The following is a 13,032-nucleotide window of genomic DNA, read 5'->3' as shown; positions in this document are numbered from 1 at the left end:
GAATAATACGTTTTCCATTATCGGGCTGCACTTGTGCACAATGAAGTGGTTTTGGTAATGGCGGCATTTGTTTTGCACATGTGAGTCTTCCTGACTTTTATAAGATGCCTATCTAGCCCTGGGAGAACTAAACATCTGGTGACGAGGGTAAACTATTTTGCCTTGGAGACTGACTTTTTTTTTACTTCCCGGAGACCGTGACTGAATTGTATCCTTACACGGTTTTTTTTCTTCTTTTTTTTTTCTTACTTGTATACAGTATGATAATAATATTATTACAGGTAATATATAATCATAAAATACAGATGCATGTTAAGGTATCACATAGGAAGGAATGGAAAAGAGCATTTAAAGAAGAAAATAGGAACTCAACACTCAAACAAGTTTGTCAAAGTTTGAATAAATGAAGGAAGAGAGGCAAAATCTACTTGCTCTTGGCTTTCCTCCTTTCCAAACCCTCCAGATCAAGTCTTACAAGTTCCCATTCCCCCATTGATTGTTTCACGAGTTTCACTTGGTGCCATGTTCCCAGTGCAGTCGCGGTTGTCAGGACCTAGTTTCGCCCAGACCCCAGGTTTGTTTTCCCTAATGGTTTGCACCTTCCAATGCTCACTCACATTATAGCTCAGATCATATTTGGAAGCATTTTACTGATTATGTTGATAAAATAATCAAATACAGTAATCTCTCGATTATACGGACATTCACTATCCAGAAATTTGCTATAACAGAAATGAGTAGTTAGGGATTTCGACATTATGGAAGTAAGAATCGGAAGTAAGACCGCGGAAGTAAATCGGAAGTACAACGGAAATTGTGCATCTTCAAGGAAAAGATATAGTGCCTTGAGAAAGTATGCACACCCTTTGATTTTTTTTTCACATTTTGTTGTGTTACAGCCTGAATTTTAAAATGGATTAAATTGAGTTTTTTTTGTCACTGATATACACATAATAATCCATAGTGTCAAAGTGGAATTCCGTTTTTAGAAATTTTTACAAAATAATGCAAAATGAAAAGCTGAAATATATTGAGTCAATAAGTATTCAACTCAACTCCTTTGCTATGACACTCCAAAATGAGTTGAGGTGCATCCAATTTCCTTTGATTCCACTTGAGTGGAGTCCACCTGTGGCCAATTCAATTGATTGGACATGATTTAGAAAGAAACTGACTTTTCTGTATAAGGTCCAACACTTGACAGTGCACCTAACACCATCCCTACTGTGAAGCATTAGCTTTATGGAAGTTCCATCAAGGTGTATATAAGCTTTGATGAAACGAGTGGAACTTAAATTCCAACACGGAAGATGGCAGGGCGATGTTGGCTGTTAAGGGAGTATCTCATGTGACGTCATTCGGGGCTGAGATGATTCATCAATTGATGCAAGGCAGAGATTAGGTTTGGAATCCTTTTTCCATCTGCATGAGTGAAAAACCAGGTTGTTTGGAATCATACAGGAGAAAACGGTTGTTGTAGCTGAAGTTCAGTCAAATACATCTGTGCCAACGGCATTGTTGTCACCATTTCCCCAGGAATGGTGCCTGTTGAAGCCTCTAAGATGAACTTCAGGAAGTTGTGATAATATGAGGAAAAGGTATGGCCAGGCAAATGCAGGTGGCTTGCAGATGTTATTTATTTTCAAGCCACTGATCTTCATGTTTGCTATGAAGATATCAAAGGTGTTGGGCTCCGATGTTCGTCTTTTCCAAGAGTGTATGGTTGATGTACGTAGCAGCTCCATTTTTGTCATAATGCACTGCAGAAACTAGTTCTGTACCCTCTATAGTGATGACCTAGTCTTTTGTTCTCCTATAATTTGACCACAATTGGATAAATGTTTATTGTATCTATTATTTTGTGCAATACCCCAGAGTGGTGCCCAATGCACCATACAATTATAGATTTAAGATTAAGCTAAAGTGAAATGGATTTTAATATCTAGAATATTGTCTTTCTTACTTATCAATGCTCCTTCTCCTCAGCAGCAGCTCTGAACATGATCAATGGCACTGCTTCATGCTCCTCACGAGGACACGATCAAGGAATCTGCCATTTTCTCAGCTCCCTTACGATTGACAACAGAACAGCTGCCTCTTCTTCCTCTCCCAGTTCCATCTTATTGACGACATCTCTTCACCCATCTTCTTCAATCCCTTTAGAAACACCTGCTTGCTCTTCTGCTATGTCTATGAGCTCTACTTCCACCTCTTTTGGCTCTCCCTCATGTTTTTCCCCCTCTTCTTCATTTTCCCTTTATTCCCCTGGTTCGGCCGCCATATGCGCTGGCTCTGGCACCCCACGTGCTAGCTCTGCTGCCCCACGTGCTGGCTCTGCCGCTCCACGCCCTGGCTCTCCCGCCCCTTGCTCACCGACTGTCTACCGCTCACCATCCACTGTTCGTCGTTCACCATCCAGTGCTCGACGCTCACCATCCATTGGTCGCCGCTCACCATCCACTGCACGCCGTTCACATTCACCCAATGCCTGCTCACCCTCAGTTGTCTCTTGTTCACCTCAGGCTGTTTCTTGCTCACCTCTTGCCATGTGTCATTCACCATCATCTGCACCCAGCTCGCCCCCATTCTTTTTGGATACTCCTTGCTTAATTTCAGTCACCTCTTGCACTAATTCTGCTTTATGTGGTTCTCCATCTTTGATTTCCAAAAGCTGTGATAATAGTTCAAGTCTTTCTTCAACCACCTCGAGTCATTGTTCCAAGAATTCTATCTCTTCCTCATTCTCTCAATCCTTATTGCCAATTTCACTTCCACTTTGTTCCTCGGCTTCTTCTTCTTCCTTCTCATCTGCCCCCTCATTTGTCACCCCTGTTTTCTCTTCTTCAGAATCTGCAGCATCACCTTGCTTTTCCAGTTTCCAAAAACCTTTTGTTTCCCCTGTTTCTGCTCTTTATTCTGTTTCTGATATTCTCTCTTCTTCCTCCTCTTCCTCTTTGTATTCAAATTCCGGTGCTACTGTAACTACCCCTCTTGGGTTACCCGTTCCCCTTACTACCCTTCCTCACTCACTTTCCTCCTTTGAAGTCCCTAACTCAACTTTGTCATCTCCACACCAGGACCAGCCACATTCACACCCTCCACAGACCAATCCTGTGAAGCCAGTATCTAAGAGTCATGGATTTGAAGCCATTAAGCCACAATGCAAAAACTCTCAGTTGCTTTCTTGTGTGTCAGTAATGAACCAATCACCAATATCCAAAAGTAAAGATTTAAAGGCAATCGGTTTACAATCTTGTACTAGTTCCCTCCCACCTTTAAGTCCTAGATCGAGTCGGCATGCTTTTTCCGAGTCCTCAAACCGACCACCACTTCCAAGAAAATCCCCAGCTCTAGGAACTTGGGTCTATGGTCAACGACTTAGCTGTCCATCTAGTTCTTCTGACACAAAGACTTCCATTTCAACGTTATCAGATATTTCTACTTTTCCTTCTATTCCCTCCAACCTTGTAGTTGCCGCTTCAGGCTGTTCAAGTGTTTGTGCTTGCTCTGTTAACTCTTGCTCATCTCCCTCTTTGGTTTCATCCAGCAGCTTACACAGCATTACACTTACTCAGTCACATGGTTCTTTAACTACTTCGACCTACCTGCCATGCATCTTAAATTTAGTTAATTCTCCTGTCTCCACTACTCATTCTGTGGGCTCTTCAACTCCACCAACATGCTCACGTGGATATCCGAGTTTTCCAGCATGCTCAGCCAGACAATCAGGTTCTCCAGTGTGCTCACCCAGACATTCGAGTCCTCCGGCATGCTCAGCCCGACACTCGAGTCTTCCAGCATGCTCACACGGACACTCGAGTCCTCCAACATGCTTACCCAGATACTCGAGTCCTCCAGCATGCTCACCCAGACACTCTAGTCCTCTAGCAGGTTCACCCAGACACTCCAGTCCTCCAGAATGCTATACCAAACCCTCAAACCCTCCAGGATGCTCACCTCGAGCTGAGAGTCCTGCTGCGTGCTTACTTGGACCAGAGAGTCCTACAGCATGCTCACTTGAACCTGAGAGTCCTACAGCATTCTCACTTGGACCAGAGAGTCCTACAGCATGCTCATTCAGACCTGACAAACCTCTAGGTTGCACATCCAGACACCTGAGCCCTCCTCCTCACTCAATAGCAGGATCCCCAAGCCCCTGGGTCTATCCAACAGCAGAACCCCCGAGCCCCCCGGCCCGCCCAGTGGAGGGACCCCTGAGCCCCCGGGCCCACCTAGCGGAAGGACCCCTGAGCACCCAGGCTTGCCCAGCGGAGGGATCCCTGAGTCCCCGGGTTCACCCAGCAGAGGGACCCCTGAGCCCCCAGGCCCGCACAGTAGAGGGACCCCTGAGCCCCCAGGCCTACCCAGTAGAGGGAACCCTGAGCCCCCAGGCCCGCACAGTAGAGGGACCCCTGAGCCCCCGGGTCTACCAAGTTAAGGGACCCCCGAACCTCTGGGACCGGCCAGCGGAGGGACCCCCAAGTCCCCGGCCCCGCCGAGCGGAGGGACACATGAGTTCCCGAGCCCGCACAGCAGAGGGACCCCCGAACCGCCAGGGCCGTCCAGTGGTGAGATCCCCAAGCCCCAGGGGCCGCCCAGCAGAGGGACCTCTGAGCCACCCAGCGGTGAGACACCTGAGCCCCCGCGGCTGCCTAGCGGAGGCCTCCCGGAGCTCCCGGGCCCACCCAGCGGAGGGACCCCCGAGTCCTCGGCCCCGCCGGGTGGAGGGACCCCCGAGCCCCCGGCCCCGTCAGGCGGAGGGACCCCTGAGCCCCCGGCCCCATCGGGCGGAGGGACCCCCGAGCCCCCGGCCCCGCCGGGCGGAGGGACCCTCAGGCTCTCAGGTATGCCAAGCAGAGACCCACCCGAGCCCCGGGGCCCGCCCAGCAGAGTCCCACCCGAGCCCCCGGGACCGCCCAGCAGAGTCCCACCCGAGCCCCCGGGTCCGCCCGGCAGAGTCCCACCCGAGCCCCCCGGTCCGCCCAGCAGAGTCCCACCCGAGCCCCCGGGTCCACCCAACAGAGTCCCACCCGAGCCCCCGGGTCCACCCAGCAGAGTCACACCCGAGCCCCCAGGCCCGCCCAGCAGAGTCCCACCCGAGCTCCCGGGCTCTCTCATTGGAGGTACCCCCGAGTCCCCGGGCCCACCCAGTAGAGGTACCCCAGAGTCCACAGGCTCGCTCAGCAGAGGCTACCCAGTGTCCCCGAGGCTGCCCAGCAGAAGGAACCCCGAGCCCCCTGTCATGTTCAGAGGAGGGACCCCCAAGCCTCCCGGCAAGCCCAACGGAGGGCCCCCAGAGCCCCCGGGCACGCCTAGCGGAGGGCCCCCAGAGCCCCCGGGCACGCCCAGTGCATGGCCCTCAGAGCCCCCGGGCATGCCCAGCGGAGGGCCCTCAGAGCCCCCGGGCACGCCCAGCGGAGGGCCCTCAGAGCCCCCGGGCACGCCCAGCGGAGGGCCCTCAGAGCCCCCGGGCACGCCCAGCGGAGGGCCCTCAGAGCCCCCGGGCACGCCCAGCGGAGGGCCCTCAGAGCCCCTGGGCACGCCCAGCGGAGGGCCCTCAGAGCCCCCAGGCACGCCCAGCGGAGGACCCTCAGAACCCCCGGGCACGCCCAGCGGAGGGCCCTCAGAGCCCCCGAGCACGCCCAGCGGAGGGCCCTCAGAGCCCCCGGGCACGCCCAGCGGAGGGCCCTCAGAGCCCCCGGGCACGCCCAGCGGAGGGCCCTCAGAGCCCCCGGGCACGCCCAGCGGAGGGAGCCCCGAGCTCCCGGGGCCAGCCACCAGACGGACCCCTGAGCTCCCGGGGCCAGCTAGCGGACAGATCCCCGAGCCCCCGGGGCCAGCCAGCGGAGGTAACCCTAAGCCCCTGGGCCCGCCCAGTGGAGGGAGCGCAGAGCCCTCAGGTCATCTCGCCCGTGGGATCCTCGAGCCCTCCAACTGGCCTGCTCGCTGGGGGACCTTCATCCCCTCTGGCACACTCATCCGGATCCTTATGTTTTGCTGCTTGGTCACAGGCATCTCCCTCTTCCTCTACCTACTCCTCTGAAACTTTCTCCTCTAGCTCTGGGACACTCACTTGCAGTTTCCCTGAATCATCTTCTCGGTTCCTATGCCCTTTGCCAATGGTGGGTCCACAGAAAGAGCTTATGGATTATCATCATCATCAGAGGGAGGAACGGATGAGAGATCAGGAGATTGAAAGGAAGGTGAGACAATGCTATTGGTATATTTTGAGCTAATACGGATCAGTGGAATAAGAGATGTGAAAGTGAAATGGAATAAGTGATGGTGCTGCAAAATAATAACTTTTCTCAAGTCTATATTTACCTCCGCCACCAAAGGTGGATGTAGGTTATGTTTTCACCCCTGTCTGTTTGTCTGTCTGTCTGTTTGTTTGTTTGTTCGTTTGTTTGTGAACAAAATATCTCAAAAAGTAGTGGACGGATTCGGACGAAATTTGGCAGAGAGGTAGCGTATGTGACTAGGAAGAAACGAATAGATTTTGGTGAAGATCCGGATTCGGATCCGGCTACTAAAATTTTTAAAGTGATTCTTCACCATTGGGAGATAGGGCCAAAAACGATACATAGCAGGATATGTCAAAAAGTTGTGGACGGATTTGGACGAAACTTGGTGGACCAGTTGGGTGTCTGACAAGGACGATTCAATTTGATTTTGATAAAGATCTAAATATGGATTTGGATATGAGAATTATTTAACTTTTTAAGTGATTCTTCACCATTGAGTGATATGGCCAACCAGGCAGAGGTATGCTCTCTACTGAGTGCCGTTCTAGTTTGTTAAGTAATTAGGAAATACATAAGGATTTATTTGAATGGAAGCAGACTGTTTATTTGGCTGTTAATATGACATTATGATTAAAGGTGGGTAAAACTGACTCTCGGCACATTGGAGAACTGTATTGTATTTGCTGTAGCAGTGTTATATTTGATTCTACTGACTTATTTTTCGATGCTCATTCCATTTGAGAGCCCATTAAGTAATTTGGTTGCTATAATATTTGCAAATGGAGCCATAATCAATGGTAGGTCGAGAATGCACATATAAATATTTGTGATTAACTATAGCCCCAGCAATACAAACTGCAGTGTTTTCTAGCTTGTTTGAATAGATACATTCTGGAAACCATTAGAATCCATATAAATAATTACAAGTTGAATATTTATTTCATTTTTCAGTTTGAGCTTCTTTTTGGACTTGACACTTCTGTGTAGTTTTTTTTCATACTTTTTCATACATAAAAGCTTTTGTACTTTTGACTGGGCCATGGCAATTAAAACCTTCAAGCATTCACTTCTGCTACATAACTTACCATTAGAATGGGCTGTCGTGAGTCTGAGCTTCCAATAACTAATGGTGGCGGTGGACATAAGAACACTCAATTTGACTCAGAATGGAAAAAAAAGTTGACTTCAAAAAAATTATGCCAATGAACTCTGGATATTGCAATGAAGCCATTATGGAGTATGGCAATATATCGCCACAGGGTGGAGCCATTATTGAGGCCATAACCACATCTGCTTGTTGTTTATTGACTGAGATTCGTCTATTTCTTCAGACAGATTCTATACGACTAGACTGCAGGGCAGTGGTTCCCAAACCCAGGGTTACGACCAGAACTTGAAAACCCAACCCTCGAAATGCTGGTTTTTGAAGGGGTGTTTTCACGTCTGAAGCGTTTTTTTCCGACAATTTTTATCATAGGTACTGGTGGTGGTGGTTCGTGTGCAGCCACCCGGCTGCTGGTTGCATCATTTTCAGTGAGCGCGTCTTCCGCTGATGCAATGCCTCTATAGGTATCTGGGTATCTGGTACTCATTTTGCCGACCTCGGAAGGATGACAGTCTGAGTCAACCCCACCTGGCATTAATTCGCCGGGATTCGTTAATTCAGCGATCGACCGGGATTTGAACTCAGGATCCTAGGATCCAAAGTAGCACCCTAACCGCTAAGCCAACACCAGGCTCTATAAGACCCAATTTGAATAGTTGAATTAAATTGGTGAATATTTGAATTGGTGAGGGTCAAGTGCCCCACTGGTTACTAACCTTCCTGTTTGGGAGCACGGATTTGGAAAGAATGGATCTACTTTATACAAGCAAGTTTTTTTTTTTGTTGTTTTTTTTTTTTTTTGTATACAAGATCGAGGCTCGTAAAAGAGCCAACATTAATCGCACAAGTAAACCGACACATAAAACACAAACTAAGGGGAGCGGTAGACAAGATGGGGAGAGAGGGGGAAGGACATAAACACAACATTTGAGAGCAGGGACATCGGGAGAAATGTGGGAGGGGGAGGGCTTGGGGGGAGGTGGGAGAGGTATAAAACATATGAACACTGCAAGGACTTCCAGGAAAGAAGTTGGAATTTCAAAAAAGTGTATCTGGGGTGAATTAGCAGGGGTAGAAAAGATCAAGGTTTTGGATGGGGGAAGATAAGAGATGGTGGTGAACAGCTGTTTTAAAGACCTGGAGGGAGGAGGGGGATTGATGGTAGTGGGGGACTTTGTTCCAGAGGCGGGAGAAAAGGGGAATGAAAGAGTGAAGATGAGCAGAGAGCCTAGATTTTGGCAGTTTAACCATAAGAGGGTTGCTGGCAGATCTTGTGCGACCTGTAGGAATATTAGGGGGACAGAGCACAGAGAGAGCTGGGGGAGCAAGGCCGGAGAGGAGTCGGTAGAAGACAGAAGGACCACCAACCTGCCTGCGGTGAGTGAGTGAAAGGCCCTCGGAGTTAGCTTCATCGCAGGAGATTCCATATTTATTGTGATAATTGTCAGTGCACGAAGTGATATTTATTGTCAGTGGTTATGAGGGTGAGTCAGTAGTGAACTGAACTTGTTTAATCAAAGTCAACTTCTTTAGTTGGAAAATATGTACCGATGATACTTGGTGATCTATCCTAGTTCTCAACACCAATTTCTCAAAATGACCCGATGAGACTTCATTACACTTTTTCCCGGTTTGATCAGAGAAAGAGAGTCTTTGGTTGTTAGTTTAGTTAGGCTTGCAAAACCTCTATTATATCTGTGAAATCTGCACAATTCTGTTCTTTGAGACCTTCCATAATTGGTCAGAAAATGTGAAAAGCGAATGTTGCAGGCTCACGCCTGTAAAGTGCATGCAGCATGAGTTCAAATGTAAGCCTTTGCCCACATTGGAGCATGTACGGATCTACCATTTGAGTTTGTGGGTGGGGAGGAGGAAGGAGGGGGACAGCTCCCATATTTTTGGTGAAACGATGACATTAGCCCCATCCCCTTCCCATTTTCTTTCAGTCACTAATTTGTGCAACCATTTGTTACTTTTACAGCATTGCCCAAGGCCAAATTGCTTGAACAAGAAATAAAGCCTACAGTACGTGCATATTAACATAACTGTGGTAACAAAATGGAAATAAGCATCCTTTTCTTATCGCAGATTCTTTTTCCTCATTTCATTTCTTTAATATAAGCGTTTACGATTCTAAATCGAAACTGAAAGAAAGGAAGCCCGGGTTGTGCTCATTTGCCAAGCAGCTAGCTAGCGCTTGCCAAGCCAACTGTTCCTTAACGGTTTTGAATGGAGTGCTTGCTCGAATGCTTGAACCACTTGGCGATCTCTCCACAAGAAACTTGGTAAATGAACACACACCCAATGTTCTTGAGACCCAACCATAGATCGACTGTAATCTAAATACCCCAAAGAGGAATGACCCTTCCTGCCGCTCCCATAGTGAGCGGGTGTACTAGTACTTTAAAATTGCAGAAAAAATTGAGCCAAGTAGGGAATGTTTTTTTCTTTGATTGTTTTGTTTTGCCAACATGTGCAACATGCGCATTTAAGGTTTTTTTCCTTTATTTGCCAAGAACTCTCTTTACATGGCACTTGGAACGAGCATGTGAAAAATTGTGGTGAAATAACCCCGTGTGTTTTGTAACTTTTATTTTCTTATAATTGGCAATCCTTAAAACTTTGCGGACCTCACTTTGTTGGATTCTTTGGACTTCACTTTCTCCAAAGATCGAATTTAATCTGATCATTCCCAGGAAAGTTCACCAGATTAGAACTTTGTGGACTTCACTTTGTTGGTTTCTTCAACATATTTACATAAATATACATTTATATTTTTTATTCTCTACTTCTGGGCCAAACTGAACTGTTTATTTATCATATAATTGGTATTTAGTGCAACATAGAGGTGTGTGCTTTATTTATTATTATCTATACTTTATATCATCATCATACAAAAAGCTCTTTCTAACCACTGACTGACTTATGTTTGGTACCTTCTGGGTGTCGTAGAAAGGTGAAATTTGGCGTGCCGATGGACATCGAAGCCGGTACACCGGGAAAAATCCGAGAACCGTCAGAAAGCATCTGTCAATGAAAATGTACATGAAAAACCATAAATGCATACTTAAAAAAAAAAAAAACCTCAATCAATATCTAGCATTTGAAAATTGTGATTTATATAACTGTAAACTGTGAAATAAAAATATCAAAGAAAATTTATGTAAAAACTGTAAACGTGTCCGTAAAATAAAAAAATAAAAAGTAAACCGAAATTGATATTTCGCAGCAGGTCGGTGATGCTTACCTATAATCATAAAGCTTCTATTTATTATGTACCTACATACGAATTGTTATTGCTTACACAACGTGTAACCATACCCCACTAGTATCTATATTATAATAGGCTACGGTGATTCTGTCTGTCTGTCTGTCTGTCTGTCCGTGGGTGTGGCTTACTCTGTTTACAGAGTAGCTCCACCCATTCTTGGAGCGGCTTCATGTAAACAAATATCCACCATTTTATTACCTCGAATAGCTTTGAGGCCTGTTTAGTTAGGCCCGTGCTGTCTTTCTTTCTCACACAGGTTTATTTCAACTCAAATTCGATACATCATTTCATTTTTAACAGTCGCTAACATAGTTTTAGACTCGGTTGAAAAAAAACGGGAAGAGAATCCCATGAAAGTTTCCGTTCATAGAACGAAATTATTTCTCATAGGCCTGTAAAATAAAGCCCATTCATTGAGTCACCCTCACGATTTTATCTCAAATTCACCATCTGATTTCATTTTTATCGATGGTTTTAGACTCGGTGTCAGAAATAATTGAGAACATTCATGCACACACGGGAAAATGCAGAGATATATTTTTAAAAATCGCGCTACGATGATACACGAAAATACACCACCTAAAATAACAGTCGGGGAAAATGTCGACATATATTAAAAATTCGCTTTTTCTTTTCCGTTAAGATATATTACTTTTACTTTTGATGACAGTCGTCACAAAAACGACATATATTTCTTCGTTCTTATTTCATTCAACATTATTATCCAGAAGTAAAATATGTTTCAGGAAATTACCGAGAGATATTTATTCCTTTTTTTTTTATTAGTTATGTGCGCATACACTTTAAATAGGTTTATTTGAAATCTTTAATTTTCACAATGTAATTTACTTTCCGTTTGTCATTTGATGATTACGAGACACTTCCTCTTGAGGATCGTGACAATTCATGCGTTGCGTGGAAACTTCCATTTCCAAAATGAATGAGACGGTCGATGAAGAACGCAGACATGAACAGGATGCAGCAAGAAAACGAATGAGACAGGGCGAACGAGTCCGTCGACGAACGTCAATGCAAACTTGAACATCATGCAGCGAGAAAAAGAACGAGACGGGAGAACCGCACAGGATGCTGCTGCAACAACGATGAGGAGGGTTGGAGAGGACTGAGGAGCGAGGGGTTGGAGAGGAGTTAGGCATTGGAGAGGACTGAGGAGCGAGGGGTTGGAGAGGAGTTAGGGGTTGGAGAGTGAGGAGCTAGGGGTTGGAGAGTGAGGAGCTAGGGGTTGGAGAGTGAGGGGCTAGGGGTTGGGGAGTGAGGAGCTAGGGGTTGGAGAGAGGGGCTAGGGGTTGGAGAGGAGCGAGAAATTGGAGAGGAGTGAGGGGTTGGAGAGTGAGGAGCGAGGGGTTGGAGAGCGAGGAGTTGGAGAGTGAGGAGCGAGGGGTTGGAGAGCGAGGAGTTGGAGAGTGAGGAGCTAGGGGTTGGAGAGTGAGGAGCTAGGGGTTGGAGAGTGAGGACCTAGGGGTTGGAGAGTGAGGTGCTAGGGGTTGGAGAGTGAGGTGCTAGGGGTTGGAGAGTGAGGAGCTAGGGGTTGGAGAGTGAGGAGCTAGGGGTTGGAGAGTGAGGAGCTAGGGGTTGGAGAGGAGCGAGAAATTGGAGAGGAGTGAGGGGTTGGAGAGCGAGGAGCGAGGGTTGGAGAGTGAGGAGCGAGGGGTTGGAGAGTGAGGAGCTAGAGGTTGGAGAGCGAGGGGCTAGAGGTTGGAGAGCGAGGGGCTAAGGGTTGGAGAGCGAGGAGCTCGGGGCTGGAGAGCGAGGAGTTGGAGAGCGAGGAGCTAGAGGTTGGAGAGCGAGGAGCTAAGGGTTGGAGAGCGAGGAGAGAGGGGTTGGAGAGTGAGGAGCTAGGGGTTGGAGAGGAGCGAGAAATTGGAGAGGAGTGAGGGGTTGGAGAGCTAGGAGTTGGAGAGCGAGGAGCTAGAGGTTGGAGAGCGAGGAGCTAAGGGTTGGAGAGCAAGGAGAGAGGGGTTGGAGAGTGAGGAGCTAGGGGTTGGAGAGGAGCGAGAAATTGGAGAGGAGTGAGGGGTTGGAGAGCGAGGAGCGAGGGTTGGAGAGCGAGGAGCGAGGGTTGGAGAGTGAGGAGCGAGGGGTTGGAGAGTGAGGAGCTCGGGGCTGGAGAGCGAGGAGCTAGGGGCTGGAGAGCGAGGAGCTAGGGGTTGGAGAGCTAGGAGTTGGAGAGCGAGGAGCTAGAGGTTGGAGAGCGAGGAGCTAAGGGTTGGAGAGCGAGGAGAGAGGGGTTGGAGAGTGAGGAGCTAGGGGTTGGAGAGCGAGGAGCTAGGGGTTGGAGAGCGAGGAGCTAGGGGTTGGAGAGCGAGGAGCTAGGGGTTGGAGAGCGAGGAGCTAGGGGTTGGAGAGCGAGGAGCTAGGGGTTGGAGAGGAGCGAGAAATTGGAGAGGAGT

At 47.9% G+C, this 13,032-nt stretch overlaps 1 protein-coding gene across 1 annotated transcript in view; it reads left to right on the top strand.

Moving 5' to 3' along the window:
- The window catches only part of LOC137433112 (uncharacterized), a 129,552-nt gene that overhangs the window by 18,903 nt on the left and 97,617 nt on the right, over positions 1-13,032 (top strand). Inside the window, exons 2-3 of the mRNA XM_068125570.2 lie at positions 464-574; positions 1,990-6,203. Coding sequence (XP_067981671.2) covers positions 523-574; positions 1,990-6,203 — 4,266 coding nt within the window. The 5' untranslated portion in view covers positions 464-522. The remainder of the gene's footprint in view (positions 1-463; positions 575-1,989; positions 6,204-13,032) is intronic.

Source organism: Myxine glutinosa, chromosome 1 (genome assembly GCF_964187855.1).
Source record: "Myxine glutinosa chromosome 1, kmMyxGlut1.1, whole genome shotgun sequence".
In the NCBI taxonomy this organism is placed as follows: domain Eukaryota; kingdom Metazoa; phylum Chordata; class Myxini; order Myxiniformes; family Myxinidae; genus Myxine; species Myxine glutinosa.
The sequence above is the reverse complement of the archived record's forward strand: the minus strand, read 5'-3'. Positions and strand labels throughout refer to the sequence as shown.